The 23,539-nt window shown below is 39.7% G+C and overlaps 1 protein-coding gene across 4 annotated transcripts in view; it reads right to left on the reverse strand.

Annotated features, from left to right (window-relative positions):
• Positions 1–6,291: 6,291 nt before the first annotated feature.
• The window catches only part of NCOA1 (nuclear receptor coactivator 1), a 660,387-nt gene continuing 643,139 nt past the window's right edge, over positions 6,292–23,539 (reverse strand). For all 4 annotated transcript variants that reach the window (XM_030198687.1, XM_030198689.1, XM_030198688.1 and 1 more), the window contains one exon: positions 6,292–7,359. In XM_030198687.1, the coding sequence (XP_030054547.1) occupies positions 7,189–7,359 (171 nt within the window). In that variant the 3' untranslated portion in view covers positions 6,292–7,188. The remainder of the gene's footprint in view (positions 7,360–23,539) is intronic.

Raw genomic sequence — 23,539 nt, forward strand, 5'->3', positions numbered from 1 at the left:
GAATTATGTCTGCCTTGTCTTGTAAGATCTTATGTATTACTTTAGGGAAGAATTGTAGTATTGGTGTAGAGAGGTGTGGTAGCCGTGTTAGTCCACTGTTAAAGGTAATCAATAGATATAAAACAAAATAAAACATGAAAAAGAAAATGAAAAAGTATTGGTGGAAATGCGTAAAGGAAGCCAAACTTCCATGAGAGGAGAAAGGCATCGGTGCAGATGCAGTTTCTTGTTGGAAATCTTGAACAGAAAAAAGGGCACTTTATGTTCCATTCCGAAGCTAAGAAGTCTATGTCTGGGTTGCCACAGTGGTGAAAAAGTTTTGCTGTTATACATTTGGACAGAGACCATTCATGTGGATGAAGGACCCTGTGAGATGGTATGCCAGAATGTTTTGTGATCCGAGGATGTAAGCTGCATGAATATGGGCCTGTTGACTCCACTGGAATTTGAGAATCCATTGAAGAGGTCTCATGTGGAACTTTGCCAGTGGGAGAACTGCTATAGTTACAGCCATGTGTTTCAACAGTCTGAGGAAGGTTCTTGTTGTACAGATTGTGGAATTCTGTACCCGGAGAACCAAGAAGCATAATGTCTCTGCACGATCTTAAGGAAGGAAGGCCTGTGCTTGTGTAGTGTCTATCTGTGCACCTATGAACCGAAGAGAGTGGGTGTGAAGTTCAATTTCTCAGATTCTGTAGAGTTGATATTGTTGCTTGTAGTGATGCTGATAAGGCTGCTACTACAGCTAGGCATTTTGTAAATACTCTGAAGGCTGATACCAGACCGAATGGTAACACTTTGTATTAGCAGTAAGTTTGTGCAAGCTGAAAACCAAGGTATTTCCAGTGATTGGGATGTATTGCTATGTGGGTATACATGTCCTTCAGGTACAGTGAAGCAAGCCAACTGTTTTGGGTTAAATAAGTACATAAGTGTTACCATACTGGGATAGACCAAAGATCAATCAAGCCCAGCATCCTGTTTCCAACAGTGGCCAATCCAGATTACAAGTACCTGGCAAGATCCCAAAACAGTACATTTTATGCTGAATATCCTAGAAATAGAACAGTCTGAAGAGAATGCATGTGAAATTTTTCCTTCTTTACATAAGCATTTAATCTTCTGAGGTCGAAAATCAGATGGAGACCTCCTGATTTTTTTTTGAGATGAGAAAATGGTTTGAGTAAAGGCCTTGATTGATTTCTGAAAGCACTACTATTTCGATTGCATTGGAGTGGAGAAGATGCATCCCTTCTTGTAAGATCAGACACTGGGAATGAGATGCCAGCCTTAAAAGAAGAGGTGAATTGGGGGGGGGGGGGGGGGGGGGGGAAGGGAAGATAAGTAAAATTTATCTTGTCCCCTGTACTGATTATTTCAAGGACTTATTTGGTCTGTTGTAACTGTGGCCCGTGTCTGTTGAAAACAGTGAATTCTTCCCCTACTGGAAAAACTGTCAAAAGCTAGGCGTATTCTTGGTAGACACTGATGTAGTTGTTGATTGTGGTTTCTTTTTCCTTGTTCTTTGACTCTTGAAAGGCTGTTACTAAGACAGACTTTGAGAAGGTCTAAAATATGGCTGGAACCTCCTTTTGTAATAAAATGGATTGTAATATTGAGAATAATAGGCTCTACGAGAGTAGGAAGGGTGGGATTTTCAGTAGGAATTATAAGGTTCTTTAATGGGAGAACTGAGTTCCTGAATGGTTGAGCAATTATCTTTGACCTGAGTGACTGTATCCTAAACTTTTATCTCCAAATAGATTATCTCCTAGGCAGGGAGCATCAGCCAGGCAGGTCATGAAGTTTCTCATGCAATCCCGATGCTGGTAGCCATGTTACCCTTTGAGCAGCTATAGAAACAGCAGCTAATCTTGAAGCTGTGTCATAAGTATTTTTAATAAGATGTAAGGTGCATTCCTCAATATTGGATAAATGTTCTGAGAGAGAGGCAGTTGGATTGTCTGCCAGGCTGTCATAAATTATATTAAGCTGCACATGCCAGAAATGTAAAATTTGCAGTTGGTGCACTGCTATTCATTCAGTTAACATCGAGCCAATAAAACATTTCTCCCTATGGTATCCATAGCCTTAGGATCCCATCCAGGAGGATACTGGAGAGTAGTTTTTGATATTTAGTTTTTTTAAAACTGTACCCAGGACAATTGAATAATGTGGCAATTGTGTTCTATCATGACCAGGCGCCGACTGTACCTTGAGCCTAATCTTTTTGAAATTGGCTTAGCTGAATATGGATTTTGCCAAATTTTGGACTGTAGACCTTGTCGGACAGAATGAATTGGAACTGCTATATGTCCTTTAGGCAGATCAAATTATTTCATGATGGCTTCAAAAAGTCTCTCTTATCAGGAGAACTCTGAGGAGACTCAAGATCTTTTAGGATCCTTTGAAGAAATTTAAGCCCCCCAACCTGGTCGTCTAGTGGCCCCCTTCCCCACACCATCTTGAAAATGGTGGTATCCAGCCCTGACTAGTGCATCCTTGAACGCGCTGGGCATGGCTTTACCACCCTAAAAGAGTATATGGTGGTGAAGCCCTGCCCAGCATCCCAGGATGCACTGGCCAGGGCACTGCCATTTTCAAGGCAGTGCTGGAAGAGGAGGGAATGTATTATGTACACTTCAGGTGGTGGGGGGGGGGGGGGGAAGGGGGCCACTAGACCACCATGTCAGGGGGCTTGTGTTTGCTGCCCACTGGGCCACCAGGGCTTTTATTTTGGGGTGCAGGGGTGTGAACTTGTCGGGGGGTTGGGGAGACTGGATGTCTGCCGGACCTCCAGGTCTCGTGGCGCTGGCTTGAGGTGGGGTGGTTGGAGTTCCTGTTGGGGGGGGGGGGGGGGAGGTTCCATTGAGAGGAATGGGGGCCCTGCTAGGGCTCACCATTCCCCCCCAATGGTCTACAAATACGCCAGCTCTGAGCTGGTGTAGGGTTTGCTGCGGAAAATGCACCAATGTTTAGCAAGCTGCCCGCAAATCATTGGGGAGGAATAATAAAATACCTGTTTAGCATGCATTTGCATGCTACTTGCAGTCAGAGCCCACGAGTGTGTTGTTTAATTTGCTCGTGCACTCTGATCTTGGGGCGGCAGCAAACGTAGATGCTAAGCTCTTTGAGCAGGGTCTGTCTTTCTTCTATGTTTGTGCAGCGCTGCGTACGCCTTGTAGCGCTATAGAAATGCTAAGTAGTAGTAGTATGGCGCGTAGTCTCTAGCGCCCAGGTTTGCTTCTGAGCATCTGTCCATTAGTGAGCGGTACCTAAGCAAGGCCCTTTGGGATGGGACTGGGCTTGGAAAGAGATATTTTCAGAGATAGGAAAAGAGGACTGAGCTTCTGTCTATTTGAACGGAAAAAAAAAAAGACCAAGAAGGTAGGAAGCAAAACCATTGGCTAAAGTATTACCATCAAACTAAACAGGGCAGCTCCATAGTAACTGCTCGAGAAGAACTAATAACCAAGTGTGTCTACATTATCTGCTTTGTACACGGTGATCTTTGGGGACCTATGTTCAGGAAAATTCAGTGGTTTAATAGATAATTCTAAAAACAAGAGCGTTCCAGAGCTCCCTTACACATATATTTCATTGTTGAAATGTGTACACACATATAAGTGCTGTTGCCACAGTATTTTCATACATTGAGCACAGTTTACCTGTTAGGAAGTACTGTTTTGTATCCTAGTCAAATAGAAATATCTGGATGCATACAATGTTTTGCACTACTGGAAAACAGGAATTGCAAAAATTTATGTTTCCCGCATTCCAAAGAACTTAGAGAATCTAAGCCAAAAAAGGGGAATCCTTTCTGCTGCTATGATTACAGTATCAGAATGCAGTGTAAATAACAATTTAGAGATAATGAACAGCAGAGACTTCATTTTGTGACAATGTGAATAATCAAAGATAATCTAAGGGATCACATATTGCACATCACATTTCTATAACCCATCCTGATAGTTTATGCAATTAAGGAGGGAAATTGAAAACATGGGCTAAAAATTAGGATGTGTTATTTTACTGTTAAATCTAGTTATTAGTAACTAGGTCTCATTGCATAATATGGGACCTATGCTAAAATAGTATGTTAGTGGTAAAATAACATATCTTAATGGTAACTCATGTTGATAACTATACCCCTAAGTTTAACATTTTTAAACACTAAAATCTAAATTCTACTAAGATGCAGAACATTTGCACCTGCCCAGAGATCCTTGGCAATGAAGAAGCAACTTGAAACTTCCTGCTCCTCAAGCTGACAAGACACCTGTTAAGGTAAATGTTTGCACATTAAAGCACAAAGTCTCAGGATGGGTGCTTTGCAAACCACAGAGAAGGTAGTGTTAGTGATAGTTTATCAATCCTGTACAGCTGGTTCCTGGACCCACACTCACACAACATAAAATAGAGGGCATTTCTCTATACAGATGTTTGGGGACAAGGGAAACACTGAAATAAATATGTGCAGATTTCACCCTAATAGACACTGGTCAGTTGGCATTAGTGCCTAGTTTCTCTCACTGCCTAATATTTCCCCTCTGTCTAAACCATTTTCCATTTAATACCTAAAGTTCAACTTACATTAGTTCTGCACTAAAACATGTTGACATAAATCCATTGGAGGAGTAGCAGTTGGCTGAGATTCTGGGGAACCAGGTTCAATTCCCCTGTGAACCTGGGCAAGTCACTTTACATAATCTTCTATTGCCTTAGATACAAAAAACAGATTGTACACCCAGTAAGGACAGGGAAAATACCTGCACAGAATATGTAAACCGCTTTGCTTGAACACAGAAAGGTAGTATATCAAAGTCCATGACCATTTACCCAATAAGAGATAGGCTGGCATGCATAACTATCTATAAAGTTCGCAGGACTGTTAAGTCATAGACCAGTAAGACTAGAAGAGATTGAACCTCCAAAGTAATTTATCTGATGAATTCAGTGGTCCAGTTTATTGACAACATTATGATTTATGGCTTCACTAGCATCCCTGATGAAGGCAATTTCACTGCCGAAACACTGCAGTGTTGGGTCAGTACCTTTTGTACTCTAGTTTTGCTACTAGAAGACTATTCTATGTTTTGCAAAAATACTGGTTTTTGTCGATAAACTGAGCCATTGAATACATCCTGACTTGTGGGTTTGGCTCCTTCTGTCCTTCTCTTTTGTTTGTTCTGTTCTTCAGAAGGATTTTGCTTTCCTTTTTTTTTTTTTTACTTTATTGATCACAAACATGACAGTTGCACAGGGACTGTAAAGAGTAGATGTATTTTTATAAAATTGTCTGAGAAGAATGAGCCCTGAACAACCTTTCCACTTGATACTTCCTCTTTAGTCTCTGAGATAAACCATCTTAAATAAGACTTAGAAAACTCTTAAGACTAAAAGAGCAATTCTATAGCTGGGCGCTTGGTCGGAGTCTATTCTATAAAGAACTCTAGCACAACAGTAAAAATGCATGCCTTATTTAGGCATAAGCATTTGCACCAGCCAAAGAAGCGAAACAAGTGTGTGTGCTTAAGTGCCAGAGATATGTGTGTAACTTATAGCATTCTAAAAGTTACATGTGAGAGTTCCGTACACCCGCCAACGCCTACCTGTAGGTTATATTCAATGCAAGATATGCATGTAGTTACAAAATAGAGCTTAGATGGAATTTTGGCGTGTATGTGTCATTATTCTAATGAAATAGGCATGTAATCGGTGACAGATGTTTGTACTACTTTATAGAATTGCCCTGCACATGCTTTATAGGTTAGTGCCTGTAGGGTGTATATTTTTCCAATCAGGTCTGCATGAGTCCAAGAACCAGCTACAAGCAGCACACATATGTATAACAAAAACCACAAACAATATAAACCTTGACATTAACCCCCAAATTCTATAAATGGTGCTAAAAATTGCATGCACAAATTTGGGCACACGCAGAATTTAACTGAACAAGCCAATTAGAACCAATAATTGGGCCCTAAATTATCAGTTTAAATTGGCATTAAAATTTACACATGTATTTTTAGGTGCCAAGATCATTTATGTGCAGCTCCAAAAAAAGGGGGCATAGTTATGGGCGGATCGGAGGCGTTCCCACAATTTATGTGCACCGTTACAGAATAAGGGGGATCTGTGCCTAATTTAGGCACAAGGATTTACACTAGGGTTTAGTTGGTATAAATCCTCGTGTCTAAAGTTAGGCGCGGTTCCCAAAGCTAAGCGCTATTCTATAAACGGTGTCTACCTTTAAGCACAGTTTATAGAATAGAGCATAGAGCCTTTTTCTTCAGCGTCATTTATAGAATTTAGTCTTAAGTGCCTGAATGAAAGAAAAATATTAGATGTATTTACAGTAAGACAAAACTAAGCTTTGAGGACCACAGAACTTATGTTTACAATTTTACATAGATTCTCTTTTTAAAAGTTGATAAAATGCACAGGACTGCTTACCTTGTTTTTAAGTTACCACAAAATTATCTACAGTAACTTGACAGATGAACTCACTTCCCCCTCCCCAAAACAATTATTGCTTTTTTTAAAAAACGTTCTCTAATTTGTTTTTTGAAAGCTTCATTTAACATTCATGGTTTGGCCTCTGCTTCTGGAGGCTTCATTGGATTTGTAAACTAGCTCAAAACACAGGAAAAAGTTGGGTTGAAAAAGCACGCTCTTTAAAATTGCTAAATTCACAGCTGCTAGAAAATAGATGAGTGTATGCATAAGCAGGAGACCGTGCATCATTACCAGAGCGAGCAAATGGCATTCCACAAGAAAAGACACTTTTTGTTTTAAACTTTCTCCAATGAGAGTACTTTTCATCTATTGGGCTCGTTATCAGTGACAGATCCAGCTGACACTGAGTTTGTGCGATTCCCAGGGACTTCCATCCTGTTCCCAAAGCCTTCTGTTCACATCAGTAGCGCCAGCAACTGATTTGTAAAGTAAGAATTGTCTTTGTTTGGCTCAAGAATGGACTGTCTGAGATTCATGGCTTACATCATTATCCAGCACCTTTACAAAACCAGAACCCTCCCCTCCCCAATCAATCAAAATACTTCTTTGCTCCACAAACTACCGACCCAAAGAATGGCTGCAGTTTGAGATATCAAAAATCTCAGAAAAATATATTTCTCTCTCTGAATTTCTTATTTAATTTCACATTCCTTTTTTTTTTTAAAGCAGTTATTCAGTCAGCAGCTGCTGCAAAAGGCTTTTCTGCTGGGCCTGGGGAGTCTGAGGTCCAGAAGAATTTTTCTGTGATCCCATAGGACCAGACTGATTCAGGTAGGGGTCTCCACCAACAAGATTGACTGTACACTGCACATCAGCAAACACCTGGACCTGCTGTACCTGCTGAACAGAGAAGACAGATTCAGAAACACTTGACTGTCAAAACACAGAAGCACATTTATAGAATCCATGTTGTGATTTGAACTCACTGTTAAAATACATTTAGAAGGCAAACTTAAAAGGTATTTATGCACATAAAATAGTGTTCTATACACAGAAATGGCCTATTCTAAAACTGCTGAGGTTAAAAGGTGACAATAATGGATCACTGTTAGTCTTGTTTGTATACATAATGGAACCCTCTCATATATTATGTTTTACTTTAATAACTGAGGGCCGAATATGCAAAAACAAATATCCTGCTAAGGGCTGCTGTTTTCAGGGCATTTGTGTTGACCACAGCTATCCAAGGATATTCAATGGCATTACCTGAATAATGCCCTGAAATCCCTCTAGACCGCTTCAGCACTATTTGGATAATGCTAGGGCAGTACAGGGGCAGAAGTAGTAGTTTTCTGGATAGTGGCAATACTGAAATCACTATCCAGTTTAACTGGATACAGTTAGGACAGAAAAACTGTGTCCTACCTTTATCCTGGTAACTATGTAGATAGAGGTTTCAACATCATCACTATCTGGATTAGTGGCGGTAGTCGCCACTCAATCTAGATATTCAGTGTTGTTTGGTATCCAGACAGCGATACTGAATATTTATGATTAATTTACCTGCCATGGCTGTTTAAAAACACCTCTGACTTTGGCAGCTGAATATTCAGTCCTAAATATACAGAATTAACATACAGCATTATCAGATGAAAATATCTGAAACTCTGAACCCATTTATCCCAGGATGATGCTTATTTAATGGTTTCTTATTGTCAACGGCAATTAACCTTATTATAAACTAGTAAAAAAGGCCCGTTTCTGTTTGAAAGGAAACGGGTGCTAGCAAGGTTTTCCTCTGAGTGTGTATGTTTGAGAGAGTGACTGTGTGAGAAAGGCTTCTGTTCCTGCTCCTGTGCATTCCCCCGTGTTGTGCTGATTCGTTGCTCCCTGTATCGTGGCCCCGCCCCTCTCCCTTCTACTGGCCAATTTGGTGTGGGTTCTGTGACATCACTATTATCTACTCCAACATGATCCACAGTTCCAGGCAGCCTCAGAATGTTGGAGGTGAGAATTATTATATAGGATAACTAGAAGGATAGTTCTCAACTGTGAATATGTGGTGGAACACAGCTTGCCTGATGCATAAGTATGAGCTGATGGCAACAGAGAGGTTTATTTCAATGCAACGGCATAATTGATCTTTGGATTATCTAAATTTGAACATATTGCTCCTTCACTTATAACTCTTCACTGGCTACCTGTTGAGTATCAAATTCGGTAAAAAGTATTTAAGGTAGTGAATATGATTTCCCGTTATTGCCTCTTTACCTCTCCATCAACCTTCATGATCATCAATGTCAAACATACTAGATGTACCATCATTTTGCTCAGTATACTTAGATGAATATAGAAACCCAATTTTTTTTGTGGAATGTTCTTCTGAATAATATTTGATCATTACAGAATTTGAAAAAAATTAAGAATGTGCTAAAGACCTTTTCATTTCAGTAAGCATGCAACATTAATGAATGACAGAATGATTAACATTATATTATTTCTGCTTGATTGTGAAGGTTTATAACTGCCTGCAGAAACTTTTTACTTGTTACAATTTTGGTTCAATTATGTATAAATTATTACTATGATGATGTCTTGATGGTATGAATGATGTATTGATTTGATTGATTTTATTTTGTGGTTTTACTGTTTTGTTTTTTTGACTGATAAACTGTATATGTAACTATGTACTCTGCCTAGAAATGGAAAGATTAAGCAGAAAATAAATATTTGAATGAATGAATGAATAAATATCAAAAGTGTTGGAAGCCTATGGAGTATTTTTCTCATAGTTTAGTGTATGTACACATCTGATGCATGTCTGTGTTTGCAGCACAACTGACAGAAGGCTGCAAGTGGTGTGACCACATCACACCCTTCCTGAAAAAACTACACTGGCTATCAGTACCTTACAGAGCTAAATTTAAAACTTTGTGTTTGATTTTCAAGGTCTTCAGACAAAATAGGCAATAGTACTTATAGGTTATCCCTCTACACACCTTTAAGATCTCTAAGGTCCTCTCAAGGAGCATCACTATCTGCACCCTCATCAACAGAAATTGTACAAAGTGATACCCGCCAGCCAGTAGCCCCCATGCTCTGGAACTTAAGCCCAGAGGGCTACGTTTAATTCAAGAATACCTCTACTTCAGGAAGCAGGTGAAAGCCCGGCTCTTCTCCTAAGCCTTTAATACATATGGTGACTTGATTATATACTTATTCCTCACACGGACTAGCTTGTTACACACACTAACTTAGATCGGTTCCTTATATCTTATTTAACTATACAGAGGACTTGTCTTGAGTTTAGCCACCCATCTATTTATTGCAACTGACCCTGTACTACCCATCTCGTCCCCATCTATATATCTACATTTGGCCCCTTGGCTACATGGTAAGAAAAGCATTAGCATCATATCTATGTTCTTTGAATGTTCTAATGCATGCTTAGGTGTTTCATTGGTATCATGCTGACATTGTATTGTATCTATTTTATTTGAATGTTCTTCCATGCTGTCTATTATGGTATGACATTTATCATACTTCCATTATATGGTTGTTCTACAGTACTGTTAAATGCACATATTTTTAATACTGTTTTATGGTAGTCCTATTATTATGTTTTAATTTGCTGTTTGCAAGTTTACCTCATTTACTGCATTTATGTTTATATTTGGTCCTTTTACTATTTTATGCAGTAAACAGAATTCTAAGTTTTATTTTAAACTACCTGATGTACACTGCTTTGGGTGAATCTTTTCATAAAGGTGGCTAATAAATACTGATAAATAAATAAATGTCTAATCATATACTAAATAACTGTGCATAGCAATATTACCTTTTTTTTTAAACTGGAGTTAGCGTTGACTATTGAAAAAGTAATGAAGAAATGAACTAAAATAATGGCTGGGGTATATGTACCTAAATTTAGACAGATACATTCTGTATGCCATAAGCGTGTTCAACCTGGACAGAGGCATTTCTGGGGTAGGGTTCAGACTTGTGCTCATACTTTATGAAATAAGACATAAGCACACAAAATAAAACAGTAAACTGTGCATATCCCAAAGCAGATATAAATGTATACACATATTTCCCATGAGGTAATTTAAAATGTGCATATTTTTCTTTTCAAAAGTGTCTAACTTATGCGGATATCTTTCACACAAGTTAGGCAGCCTGCTTTAAAATTATGTTATTAAAACTTTTTGAAACACCTTTTTTTTAAACATGTAAACATTGCTTTGATGTAAATCAAAGCAATCTACAATACAAATAAACTCAATAATAAGAAAAGAACACCAATAGCCAATAGGAAAGAACACACTCACATCAAGAACAATCATATCACTGTATACTAGTCTGCAAGAAACTTTCCTACCATCCCGGTATCTTCCCCTACCTTAAGAATATGCCTTAGTGCAAAAATAAATTTTTAAAATACTCTCAAATTACCCTCTATAAAGGTCTCTTAACAGGTTATCTAACTTTTAAAAAAGGAAAATTAGATGCATACCTTTATAGAATAATTTTCTGGGAAACAGGCATCAATATTTATATTTATACCTGCTTTGAGACTTGCCTAAATATCATGGCAAAATGTACACATCTAAGCCTATTTTATAACGTGTACATGTAGATCCTAACTCTGTGCACCCTGTTGCTGCCGGTGTATATACTGTGTAAAAGTACACGATACGAAGGTTGAGGAGAGTGATTTTATAAAGGGTTTTTCCTCATCTAAGCCTATTTTACATGTGGAACAGGGCTTTCAGAAAATTGTTCAGCCACATACCCTCGTTAAACATATGTGCATAGAAAGTGTGCACTACGTTTATGCAATCTGGGCATAGTTTTAATGGAGGAAGAGTTGTGAGGTACTTGCTTATTTTCTAAAATATACAAACAGACACACAAAATACAAGCACACATTTACACCATGTTGGTTTTATAAAACAGATGCCTGTTAGACTTCTCATGCAAGTGCCCTGTTATAAAATTAAGCCCTTAGTCCACACTTTTACATGCATATACTCCAATTTCCAACCTCCAGTATAAAAAGATTCAACTATGGACCTCAGTAATGCCCTTCACTGGATCATCATTTTACACCAGCAAAACTTATGAACCCATCCTCCTCACTGGTCACACAGCAAAAATGTCAATCTGTCAAACTTTTTGTGAAATAATTGTTCTATCTCACAATGCACTCAAATATAGCTTAAATATGGTTTAAAAACCAATACTCGTCTTAAAGATGTTAATTCTATCAGCCGGGGGTCTTGAAATCTAACATAAACTATGGTTTGCTTCTCAGCTGTATCAAGTCTTCAAACAGGGTGAGTTACTAGCTGAGAAATGCCAGAGCCATTTGGAGCATGGGGTATGCACCTTGACACAACTGAGAAGCAAAACAGTCTATGTCGGACTTTAAGACTCCTGGCTGACTGAATTAACATCTTTAAGATTAATATTGGTTTTTAAGCTATATTTAAGACTGCATTATGAGAGACAAAAATTATTTCACAAAAAAGTAAAAAAGAAATTTGCTAGAGTATGAGATTTTTACTGTGTGACCAGTGAGGAGGTGGATGCATAAGTCTTGCTGGTGTAAAATAATAATCTAGTGAGGGGCACCGCTGATATCCATAGTTGAATCTTTTTATATTGGAGGTTGAAGATGTGGTGATAATTAAGGAGCTTTTTTTAGTGTCTTATTTGAGAGTATTTATACTCCAATTTCTGAATTTAAGACACTGCTTTATCCACAAAATAGTTACATAAAATTACACCCCTACAGAGAAATTTTAAAATCCATTTCCACTGGCAAAACCATGCATTATCAACAGAAATGGGTTTTTATGTTTTAACGATCTTTTTATTAACCACACCAACAAATGAACATTACAATGCACACCACAAAGCTTGCCAAAAACCAGAGAAAGAACAAATAGCAGCACACTCCTCATAGCATGGTTATTTTAATATTTTAACCTCTCCCATCCCTCTTCCCCTCATGATACATTGGTTTGTATCCATCAGTACCAGTGTTGTACCTTCACTGCCATTACGTACGATACCAAAAATAACCATTCCATAACCTCACCCCCTCCTCTCCCCCATGTACCATGCACAAATTCAAAGGTACATTAAACTTCATGCTCGATGGGGCAAAGTATTCCATATGGGAGACCAAATATCCTGAAACACTCTCCAAGCTTTTGAGGGACCATGTTTTGCATCAAGTCACTTGAGTTTTAGATGTCGGTAAAGCTCATTTTTCCAGTGCATTAAAATAGAATTATCTGCAGATCTCCAAGAAAGTAGGATGTACTTTCTAGCAAGCAAGACCTTTTTAAAAAACGTTGCTAGAAATGGGCTTTTAGGTTGCTTTATATAAAGATACAGGTATGTAAGTACTGCATTTTTTGTGTACTTTTTACCTGCTGCTATACAGGGAAGCATTCCTGGGGATATGGTTTGGAACTACAATGTTTATATTCCGCTCATTATTAAATTAGTCCAAGGTAAATCACAAAAGGAAAAAAAAAATTAAAAATTAGGAATTCCTAATGATAGAACAATATTTACCTGAAGATCTATTAGCCATCAGTTTATAAAAAAAATGTTTTTTGAATAAGAAAATACACAATTGGTGAAACTTCTTAGAGAAATAGGCAAAGAATTCCAGAAAAGTGTAGCTTGATATCCAAACAAGAACTTCAAAATTTTTTTTGACATAAGATCTCTAACATCTGGAAAATACAAAGTCAAACAATGACTACAGCATAAGGTTCTATTAGTCAAGGGGTCCTTTGATAAAGCTGCGGGGAAAAGGGTCCTGTGCTAGCGGCGGGGGCCATTTTTCACGCGTGCCAAGCAGTGGCGTAGCCAAGGGTGAGCTTGGGTGGGCCCAGGCCCACCCACTTTAGGTTCAGGCCCACCCAGTAGCAGCATACCTATGATGTGGCTGGCAGGGATCCCCAAGCCCCACCAGCTGAAAACTCCCAACAAGTGTCCCTCCTGCATACCTTGTAAGTAGCAGATCTTCGCCTGCAGTGAGCAGTGATTTACATACTGCTCGCACCAGTCCCATAGCCTTCCCTCTGATGTATTTCTGCCTAGGCGGAAACAGGTAGTTGCATCAGAGGTAAGGCTGTGGGGCCAACATGAGCAGTGTGTATTAGTTGCTGCTCGCTGTCTGTGAAAATATGCTATTTAAAAGGTATATGGGAGAGGGGAGATGTTTGAGAGACCATATGGCATGCAGACGAGAGGAGAGACCAAATCACCTGTGGGACAGGGCGAGGTTCTTCTGCCCACCCATCTTGGGCCCAGGCCCACCCAAAATTGGGTGTCTGGCTACGCCCCTGGTGCCAAGGCTCTTTTTACCGCAGCGGGTAAAAAAAACCCCAGGCACACTTGGCCATGCAGTAAGAAAACACTTGGCCAGTCAGATTTTCATGAATATACATTAAACATATTGCATGCAGTGGAGGAAGTGCATGCTAATACATCTCATGCATATTCATTGCGCTAATTATTGATCAAAACAACATCATAATATCCACTGTAACATTTATTACATATCAAAAATTCTCATACATCCACATGCAATCTCACATATTACTCAAAAACTGTGTTTCACCACACTAACACACTTACATCTACCCCAACTATCCAGCATAATCCCCAAAGTTATACCAAACAGGTCAGTCCATAACGCGGTAATCACTCCGCATCAGCTGCAACGCAAATGTCCTGAAAATCCACAGTTCAAATGATGACTACCTTGTAGACGAGAATCTCATTCGAGGAAGACTCAGCAATTGAGTCACAACAGCAAACCCCATTACAGGGTCAGTGTACAAGCCACAGGCAAGCAAGCATCCCGCTGTAGTTTCAAAACTTGCCCTTCAATGAGTATTAAATCCTCTCTGCTCCTCATGGAAATTGCGTGTGGTTGAATGTATCCCGTTCATTCACCATTCATCTCTTAAACTGGTCTCGGTCTCAATACATTTTCTCTTCATCAGGAGACCTTTAACAGCCCCATTAGAGCTTCTAGGCACACCCGGGATCCCCTCTGCCACCGATTATACCTACTGCATGGATCATATTATGATGTTGTTTTGATCAATTAGCGCAGTATATGAGTAGAAGATACAGTGTGACTAATTATAAAACTAATTGTAACCCGTGTATGTGTAATAATGCATATTCATTGTGGATATCCTGAAAACACAACTGGCCAGGAGGTCCCTGGGGACTGGGTTGAAAAATCACTGAACTAGGACACCCATTCACAAAAGCTTTGTTTTGGTCCTTATTCAAGTTTAATTTGCAAGATCTAGTCCAATCTTCTACATAAGAAAAGCATTGTCTGACAGTAGTTAATGTAATTGGAAGAACTAAGGGCTTCTTTTACAAAGCCACGCTAGCAATTCTTGTGCGGCAAGAGAGAGGAAGTCCATAGGAGTTAAACGGGCTTCCTCTCATTTACTACGCAGGAATCACTAGTGTGGTTTTGTAAAAGAAGCCCTAAGTGAATAGGACTGATAACACAATATCATCAGCATACTTACAAGAGACAACAAAAAAAAATTAAAAAGTAGCTGGTAACACTTTTCACATTCTACTATCTAAAAATACAATTTAAAAGCACTGAAGTAGGAGTTTGCTTCACTGATCTATACAACCTACTCTATACTTTCAATGTGGAACATTATTATAGAAAGGGGGGGGGGGGGAGGAGTAGCACCCATTTATTCATGAAGTATTAGCATTGGTGACTCTCCAGCTGTCAGGCTCAGAAGTCCTGTCCTTAAATTAAGAGCTGTGAATTTGGGGAGTCTTTTACTATATAGGGCCCCTAAAAAATGTTCATATCCATCTGCCGTTATTAGTTTGGAGTTTTACTGGTATTTGATTTGATTTCCTGAATTTGTTGCTAAAGGAGCATTTCGCCATACATTTTAATGGCAGTGGTTCAGACCAGGTTGCTAAAAATTTCTTTAAATTTCAAAATACTACATTGAACAAAGGAACAATGAAAGAAATAAAGTTCTCCTTTATGTGAAAAAAAACAGAAACTTAAGAGGAAATATCTTTTTCTTTCAAGCAGAAAATGAGAGAGGAATACACAACGGAAGAATTTCCCTAAGACAAATTACATCTGAGATGAAGATTGTATTAAAGGTAATTTTTTTTAACAATGAAACCAAAAAATATATCTGCTCCCTTTGTTTTAACATACATTTACAAGAGAATCACAGAAAAAAGTGAGCATCACATTGGAAAGCTGTGTGCCTCAAAGAAATTCATTTTGTCTAAATAGAGTAGACTATGTTACATCATAAGAACATAAGAATAGCCATACTGGGTCAGACCAATGGTCCATCTAGCCCAGTATCATGTTTAAAATAGTAGCCAATTCAGCCACAAGTATCTGGCAGAAACCCAAATAGTGCCAACATTCAACACTACCAATCCCAGGGAAAGAAGTGGCATCCCCATATCTGTCTCAATAGCAGACTATGGACTTCTCCTTTATGAACTTGTCCAAACCTTTTTAAACCCAGATATGCTAACTGCTGTTAATACATCCTCCGGCAAAGATTTCCAGAGCTTAACTGTTCATGGAGTGAAAAACGTTTTCCTCCTATTTGTTTTACAAGTGTTTCCATGTAACCTCTAGAGTGTCTCCTACTTTTTGTACTTTTTGAAAGAGTAAAAAAATCGATTCAGTTCTACTTGTACTACACCACTCAGGATTTTGTTGACCTCAATCATATCTCCCCTCAGCCATCTCTTTTCCAAGCTGAAGAGCCCTATCCTCTTTAGCTTTTCTTCACATCAGGGAAAATAAAAAGTTTTAATCCTAGAAATAAAGCTTGCCATTTCCAGAAGAATATTTTTTAAAACATAGTCCTATCCATTGATAAAGAAAAGACTATAATCAAAGTGGCTGGCATTACATCTGCCTCCACTGATGTTTGTAAAATTTGCGAACAAGTGAAAATACAGCGAGGATGACAACAAATCTACTCAGTCAATAAATGGCACTATAAAACTTTAATCAAAGTCATAGCCGACTCAACACAGACCTGTGTTTCGGCCACCTGGCCTGCATCAGGAGTCAAATATTACTGAAAATGTCAAAATAAATACTCTATGCACCTGTCAGACCTGTGAGTTCTTGTACCAAGTAGCGTGCTGCCTAGCCCGGTACTCGGACCAGGTTCTGCTTGGCGGCTGGACAACCCCGGGTTTCACCTGCGCTGACCGCCGTTCCTCAGTGGTTGAGCCCCTAGGTGAGGGTGGCCTGCAGGGCTTACGGGATGGAGCAGGAAGCGGGGTGATGAGCGTGACGGCCAGACAGGCAGCAGGAAAGAGAGTGATCCAGGTACAGGCAGTCAGTAGGCAGGCAGCAGGTACGAGAGTAATCCAGGCACAGGCAAGGTAAGTAGGCAGGCAGCACCCCAGAAGTAGTGCTGGTCTTCAGGCGTTAAGAGGAATCAGCTGGAGAGGAGAGCTGCCATAGGTAGGTGGTCTGAGAAGGAGGAGTCCGCCCGCGGACAGGTCCAATCCCCATGGAGCAAGGAGGCAGACCGAAGGTCCCGACCAGCCCCGGAGGCATGCAGAGCTGGCAGGATGTAGGGCAACGTGACAGTCAGGGCACGTGCACTGCGCCAAGGAGAGGGGGAGCGCCACACAGACTGGAGCACTGGGACCTGCTATGACAGTGGGCGTTCCTGCACCGCCGGAGCGTCCCACCGAAGAGGTGAGGGGCGTGACAGCACCATAAATACTAAGCTTGAAGAATGTTGGTGATCCAATTAAAGGGTCACTTGCCTTGAATATGGCTTATCTGGCTTCTATGTAAACCACAGCAATCCAACATCAAAGTGCTGTTTAAGTTGGTGTGCAAAGATGGTTTCTTCTGTATCTTTACTTGTAAAACTTGCGATACATCTGCAGAGATCTGGGATGCTTTTTGAATAGTTGTACCTGGTGAATAAATCATCTTTACTGGAATATAATATATATTCTCTAATGGAGGGAATGCTTCCTGGGGAAATTCTTCCAACAAATACTTTTTTGAACATTTATTTTGTGAAATAACGGAGCTATAAGGAAAATTTAGAAATCTCAGATAAAATCTAATTTTCCATATTCTCTAATTTTGTCGCTATTCTAACAATATCCTTTAAGATTTGAAAAAGAGAAATCCAAATTTTCTTTTTTAAACACCTGAAATTTTTCTGCATGCTCAATAAAGTACTATCAAACTGCACGTTTTCCACTAAAGTCTTTATTCAACAACGTTGGTCCATCAGATCTTTTATTCATTGTACATTGTATATTTTCAATGGCACCCCACATCAAATCCAAAGTCATCACCTTAGGTTTAGAAATCCCAGTCTGTGTTGAATCCAAGGCATATCTCCCTATTACAGGAGAATGGCTTCCTACGACAACCCCTACATTCTCCATCTGAACAGGACTCTTCAGAGTCAGGAAATCCTGCCCTAGACCCAACTGCTTCAGTCTCTTCAGGGACCTTGGGAATGTTTGGTATATGTTTCCCGCCAATCGCTGAAGCACGTGCAACATGGGCAGTGCTTACCGTGGTGGTGTCTTCAGTGCTTTCAGGTCTGAGAGCAGCAGGAGGAAAACACTGCTCCAGGCTTGATGAGGTTTCAAGTTCCAAGCTTTCCTCTCTCGAGGCTGCAAACAGAGCATTGTCCAAAGTACTTTGCACCACAAATTTCTCCATGGGTCCTGAAGGGGGGAGAGGACAGACTGTTGGATAAGTCTTAACATTTCCTTTCCGCTTCTTAACCATGGCTGTGTAGCTAAACTGGAGCAGCGAGGTAAACAGTCTCCCTCATCAGTGGCCATCTTGCTCCCTGCTAAAGACTTTGTATCCTTTCGGTCTTGGGTTTTAAACAAATTGTGGACTGCCCTATTCATAATAAGGGTAATAATTTGAACTTGCTTTTATTTTAAAAGACATAATGATACTGCCAAAGCTTTGAACATCTGCAGATGATCCTGGTGGGCTGGTTCCATCATTTTCTTGTTAATTTTCAGTTGGTTAGCCAATGGAATGTGATTTTGCATCCTCAAAAGGCATGGTATTTTCGGCCCGTGATCAAATTGTTTGTATCTGCAAGGAGGTTGAGATCTGACTTCACAAAAAAACTGGCAACTGATTCAATGATAAGCACGCACTATGCTTGCACAAGGGCAAAAGCCTTCTCGGTTGCAGGTCCTGGACTGTGGAATGCTCTGCCTAGTTATCTGCACTACTGTATCAATGCAGAACAGTTTAAGAAGTTTCTGAAGACTCACTTATTCGTTCAGGCTTAAGTTTCTGGTTGGTTGGGAAACAGTGGGTGTCACTGTTTGTGCTATATGCCGAATTGTGAATGCTAAATTGTTACCTGCTTAGATTTAGACAGGATATACATTTTATAAATAAATAAATTACAGTAATCCAGCCTTGATGTTATCATGGCATGAATCACTGTATCAAGATTTGTGTTCTTGATCTATGGAAAGAGACAGTGTTGTCACAGATGATAAATTGAGCTTCTGAAGGCTGCTTGAATTTGGTTGATTAGAATAATTGTTGAGCGTAGCTCTATACCCTGCCATTAACAATAATGAATATTTACTTTAGTGATGGACAGTTTCCACGACATTTAAAAGAGGCAGTGAATCAACTGATTAAGAAAAGTTTGGGTTTAGATTTAATTGACCTGAATAGCCATAGGCCAATCTCACACTTAACCTTTTTAGACAGTTATTTGAGAAAATGTTTTTTTTATCCAATTATTTAGAGAAGCTCAGAATCCTTGCAGATGGCCTGTATGAGTTTTGTGCAGGGCACAGTGCAGAAGCATTTCTTCTGTATTTGGTGATTTCTTTCCATAGACGTTTGGAAAATGGTTATGATAGACAGGGTCGATCTAAGGTTTTCTGGCACCTCCCAGCAACCTATCAGATGGTGCCCCCCCAGCATCTTCCTTTTTTTCTTAAATCCTCCCAACCTCCCCCATCAAACATTTCCCTTCCCTTCCCAGGGACATCAGAACATTTTGTCTGGTGGGACTCGTGGTCTGCCCCTAACTCCACCCTCATTTCCCACATCGATTCATATCTAGTTAAAATTATACAAATCATGAATCCCCTAATTCTATAACACAGTGCCTAAAGTTATATGCCATTTGTGCACATATTTAATACAATACTAGCATTTATATGTATATAAGCGCTAAAGCACTATTCTATAATTTATGGGCATAAATCACTTAGCGCATAAGTGCAAGGGGACATTCACATGGGCGAGGCATTGATGATGTTCCCAGTTACACATATATTTTACAGAATACTGTTAAGATACATGATCAAGTGTCACACTTAGGCTTGAACAGTTATGCCTGTCATAGACATGCCATAGCTGTTTGTGTCTACATTAAAGTGTGCCAATGCCGACTTATGCAGTATTCTATAATGGCATCTTGGTGCAAAGATGCAGTTAAATAATTTGTGCACCTAAATTGTGGTGCCCAGCTACAGAACTGTTTACAAAAAGCATAATTATTCATTCACATGGAATGTTGCCAAATCGACCAATAAAACTCTCAGAAATAGGTACAGAGCAGAAGCAGATTTACAAAAACATTCTGTTCAAACTCTGTCACATCAGTAAGATCAACACAAACTGCCTTCACTACCAGACACTGAAAAATAAAAAAAATAGACACTCAAACTGCATTAACCCTACTTAAGATATAAGACAGCATTGAAAATATTCTAGACCACCAGTACACCCTCCAGTTGGAAAAACAGAACAAGCCTACATGTAATCTAAAGAACCTTCTCTGCTGTTACAAAAGGAAAACAGACTGTCACCTGGTATAAAAATAAGCTACAGATTATAAACATTTCTAGACAAAAAGTGAAGTTGAAAATCTCAAAAAAACAAAACAAAAACACAACATACAGTGAGCAGTGGATTACTGCCCCCCCCCCCCCCAATGGAACAGACATTTCATTCTGTACAGAATACGAACACAAGTATTGTCATACTGCGACAGACCGAAGGTCCATGAAGCCCATGAAGAGTAAACAAACGATTCATGTCTACCCATCCCACTCCACTCATTATTTTATAGACCTCTATCATATCTCCCCCTCAGCCATCTTTTCTCCAAGCTGAGAGCCTTAGCCACTTTAGCCTTTCCACATAGGGAAGTTGTCTGATCCCCTTTATCATTTTCATCGCTCTTCTCTGTACCTTTTCTAATTTCATATCATCTTTTTTGAGATGCGGTGACCAAATTTGCACACAATATTTGAGGTGCGGTCATGCCCTGGAGCGATACAAAGGCATTATAACATCCACATTTTTGTTTCTATTCCTTTCCTAATAATTCCTAACACTCTATTTGCTTTCTTAGCCACCACCACACACTGAGCAGAGAGTTTCAACATATCAACAATGACATTTAGATCCCTTTCCTGGTCGGTGACTCCTAATATGGAACCTTTCATCACGTAGCTATAGTTCAGGTTCCTTTTCCCACATGTATCACTGCACTTGCTCACATCAAACATCATTTGCCATTTGGATGCCCAGTCTCCCAGTATTGTAAGGTCCTCTAGTAATTTTTCACAATCTTCTTGAACTTTAACTTTGAATAACTTTGTGCCGTCACCAAATTTAATTACCTCACTAGTTACTCCCATCTCTTGACTATTAATAAACTAGCCGTTAAGCCCGTTAAAACGGGCGAGATTTCCAGCTACCCTCCTCGCCGCCGCTCCCTGCCCCCTCCGTGCCGGGCCCCCTGCACTGATCTGACAGCGCCTCTCACCTCCATGTGAAAGCGCTGCAGGCTTCCACACGGAGGTGAGAGGCGCTGTCACGTCAGTGCAGAGGGCCCGATATGGAGGAGGGCAGGAGCGGCGGCGGGGATGGGGGGGAAGTTGGAGGTTGGTGCGTGCGATGTTTGTTTCCAGGCGGCAGCGTCCGACTGTGACTCTGACTCCGTTTCTCTCTCTGTCCCGCCCTCTGACATCATCACGTCTTGACGTGAGGGCGGGACAGAGAGGGAAGTCTCTACTGCGCATTTGCAGGTGAGTCAGTCACTTGCCGTTTATATGTTTGATGTGTTAAAAAACAGCAGTCCTAGCACAGACCCCTGGGGAACCCCACTATCCATCTTTCTCCATTGAGAATACTGACCATTTAACCCTACTCTCTGCTTTCTTTTAACCAGTTTTTACTCCACAATAGAACACTACCTCCTATCCCATGACTCTCCAATTTCCTCTGGAGTCTTTCAATGGGTACTTTGTCAAATGCCTTTTGAAAATCCAGACACACAATATTGACTGGATCACCTTTATCCATATTTCTTCACACCTTCAAAGAAATGTAATAAATTAGTGAGGCAAGATTTCTCTTCAATAAATCCATTTTGGCTTTGTCTCATTAATCCATGCTTTTGAACATGCTCTGTAATTTGTTCTTTATAATAGTCTCTACATTTTAGATGGCACCGATGTCAGGCTCACCAGTCTATAATTTCCTGGCCACCCTCCAATCTCCTGGTACCATGCTTGATTTTAAAGATAAATTACATATTACTAACAATAGTTCTGTACTCTTCAGTTTGTCAAATTGCGCCATTACATCTTCCAGTTTATAGATATTTCATTCAATTTCTCTGACTCATCAGCTTTGAATATCATTTATGGCACCAGTATCTCTCCCAAATCTTCCTTGGTGAAGACCAAAGCAAACAATTCATTTAATCTCTCCGCTATGGCTTTGTCTTCCCTGAGTCATACTGGTCCAAGTGATTATTTTGCCAGCTTCTTGCTTTTCATATACCTAAAAATTTTTTTTACTATGTCTTTTTGCCTCCAACGCAATCTTTTTTTCAAAGTTTCTCTTTGCCATTCCTTAAGCTGTTTCTTATTATTTTCAGTCGGATCCTTCTTTCATTTTCTGATTAGCTCTAATAGCTTCCTTCACCTCACTTTTTAATCATGCTGGCTGTCCCTTGGCCTTCCTTCCTCCTTTTTTTTTTTTATACATGGAATATATGTGGCCTGGGCTTCCAGGGTGGTATTTTTGAACAGCATCCCCGCCTGATGTAAATTTTTGACCATTGCAGCTGCTCACCTAAGTTTTTTTTTCACCGTTCTTTTTCAATTTCCTTTTTGAAAGTTAAATGCTAACAAATTGGATTTATTGTGTGTACTTACTCCAAAGTCGATATCAAACCTGATCATATTATGATCACTGTTGTCAAGTGACCCCAGCAACATTACCTCCTGCACCGAATTATGAGCTCCACTAAGGACTAAGTCTAGAATTTTTCCTCCTCTTGTTGGCTCCTGTACCAGCTGCTCTATAAAGCAGTCCTCCATTTCATCAAGGAATTTTACCTCCCTAGCATGCCCTGATGTTACATTTACCCAGTCAATATTGGGGTAATTGAAATCACCCATTATTATCGTGTTGCCCAGTTTGTTGGTCTCTCTAATTTCTGATAACATTTCTACAGCTGTCTGTTCATCCTGGCCAGGTGGACGGTAGTACACTCCTATCACTATCCTTTTCCCTTTTACACATGGAATTTCAATCCATAGGGATTCCAATATAAGAAATCCACTTTGTTTTTCCACTTTGGTCGATGCTGGTCATTTTTTTTGTTTTTAATACTTTCTCTTGTTTTTTTTTTTCTCCTAAGTCCTTAGGAGTCCTAAGTCCAGAATCAAATTTACATTTTCTGTTTCTTCACTGCTCATCTTCTTCCCTTCTTGCCTCACTTTTAACTCATCCTTCTGTTTAACAAAGTTGCTCATCTGTTGCAGGTGTTCCGAGTTTATCTGTTTCTGTCTCATCCCCCTACCAACCCCAGATCTTTCCCCATCAACTCAACCCCTTTCCAGCTTCAGTTCCTTTATATCTTACCTCTTATTTAGGCTCCCATTTCCCCTTTTACCTTCCCTATTTAAATACTAGTAAAAAAAGGCCCATTTCTGAAAGCAATAA

This window comes from Microcaecilia unicolor, chromosome 3 (genome assembly GCF_901765095.1).
Source record: "Microcaecilia unicolor chromosome 3, aMicUni1.1, whole genome shotgun sequence".
NCBI lineage: Eukaryota > Metazoa > Chordata > Amphibia > Gymnophiona > Siphonopidae > Microcaecilia > Microcaecilia unicolor.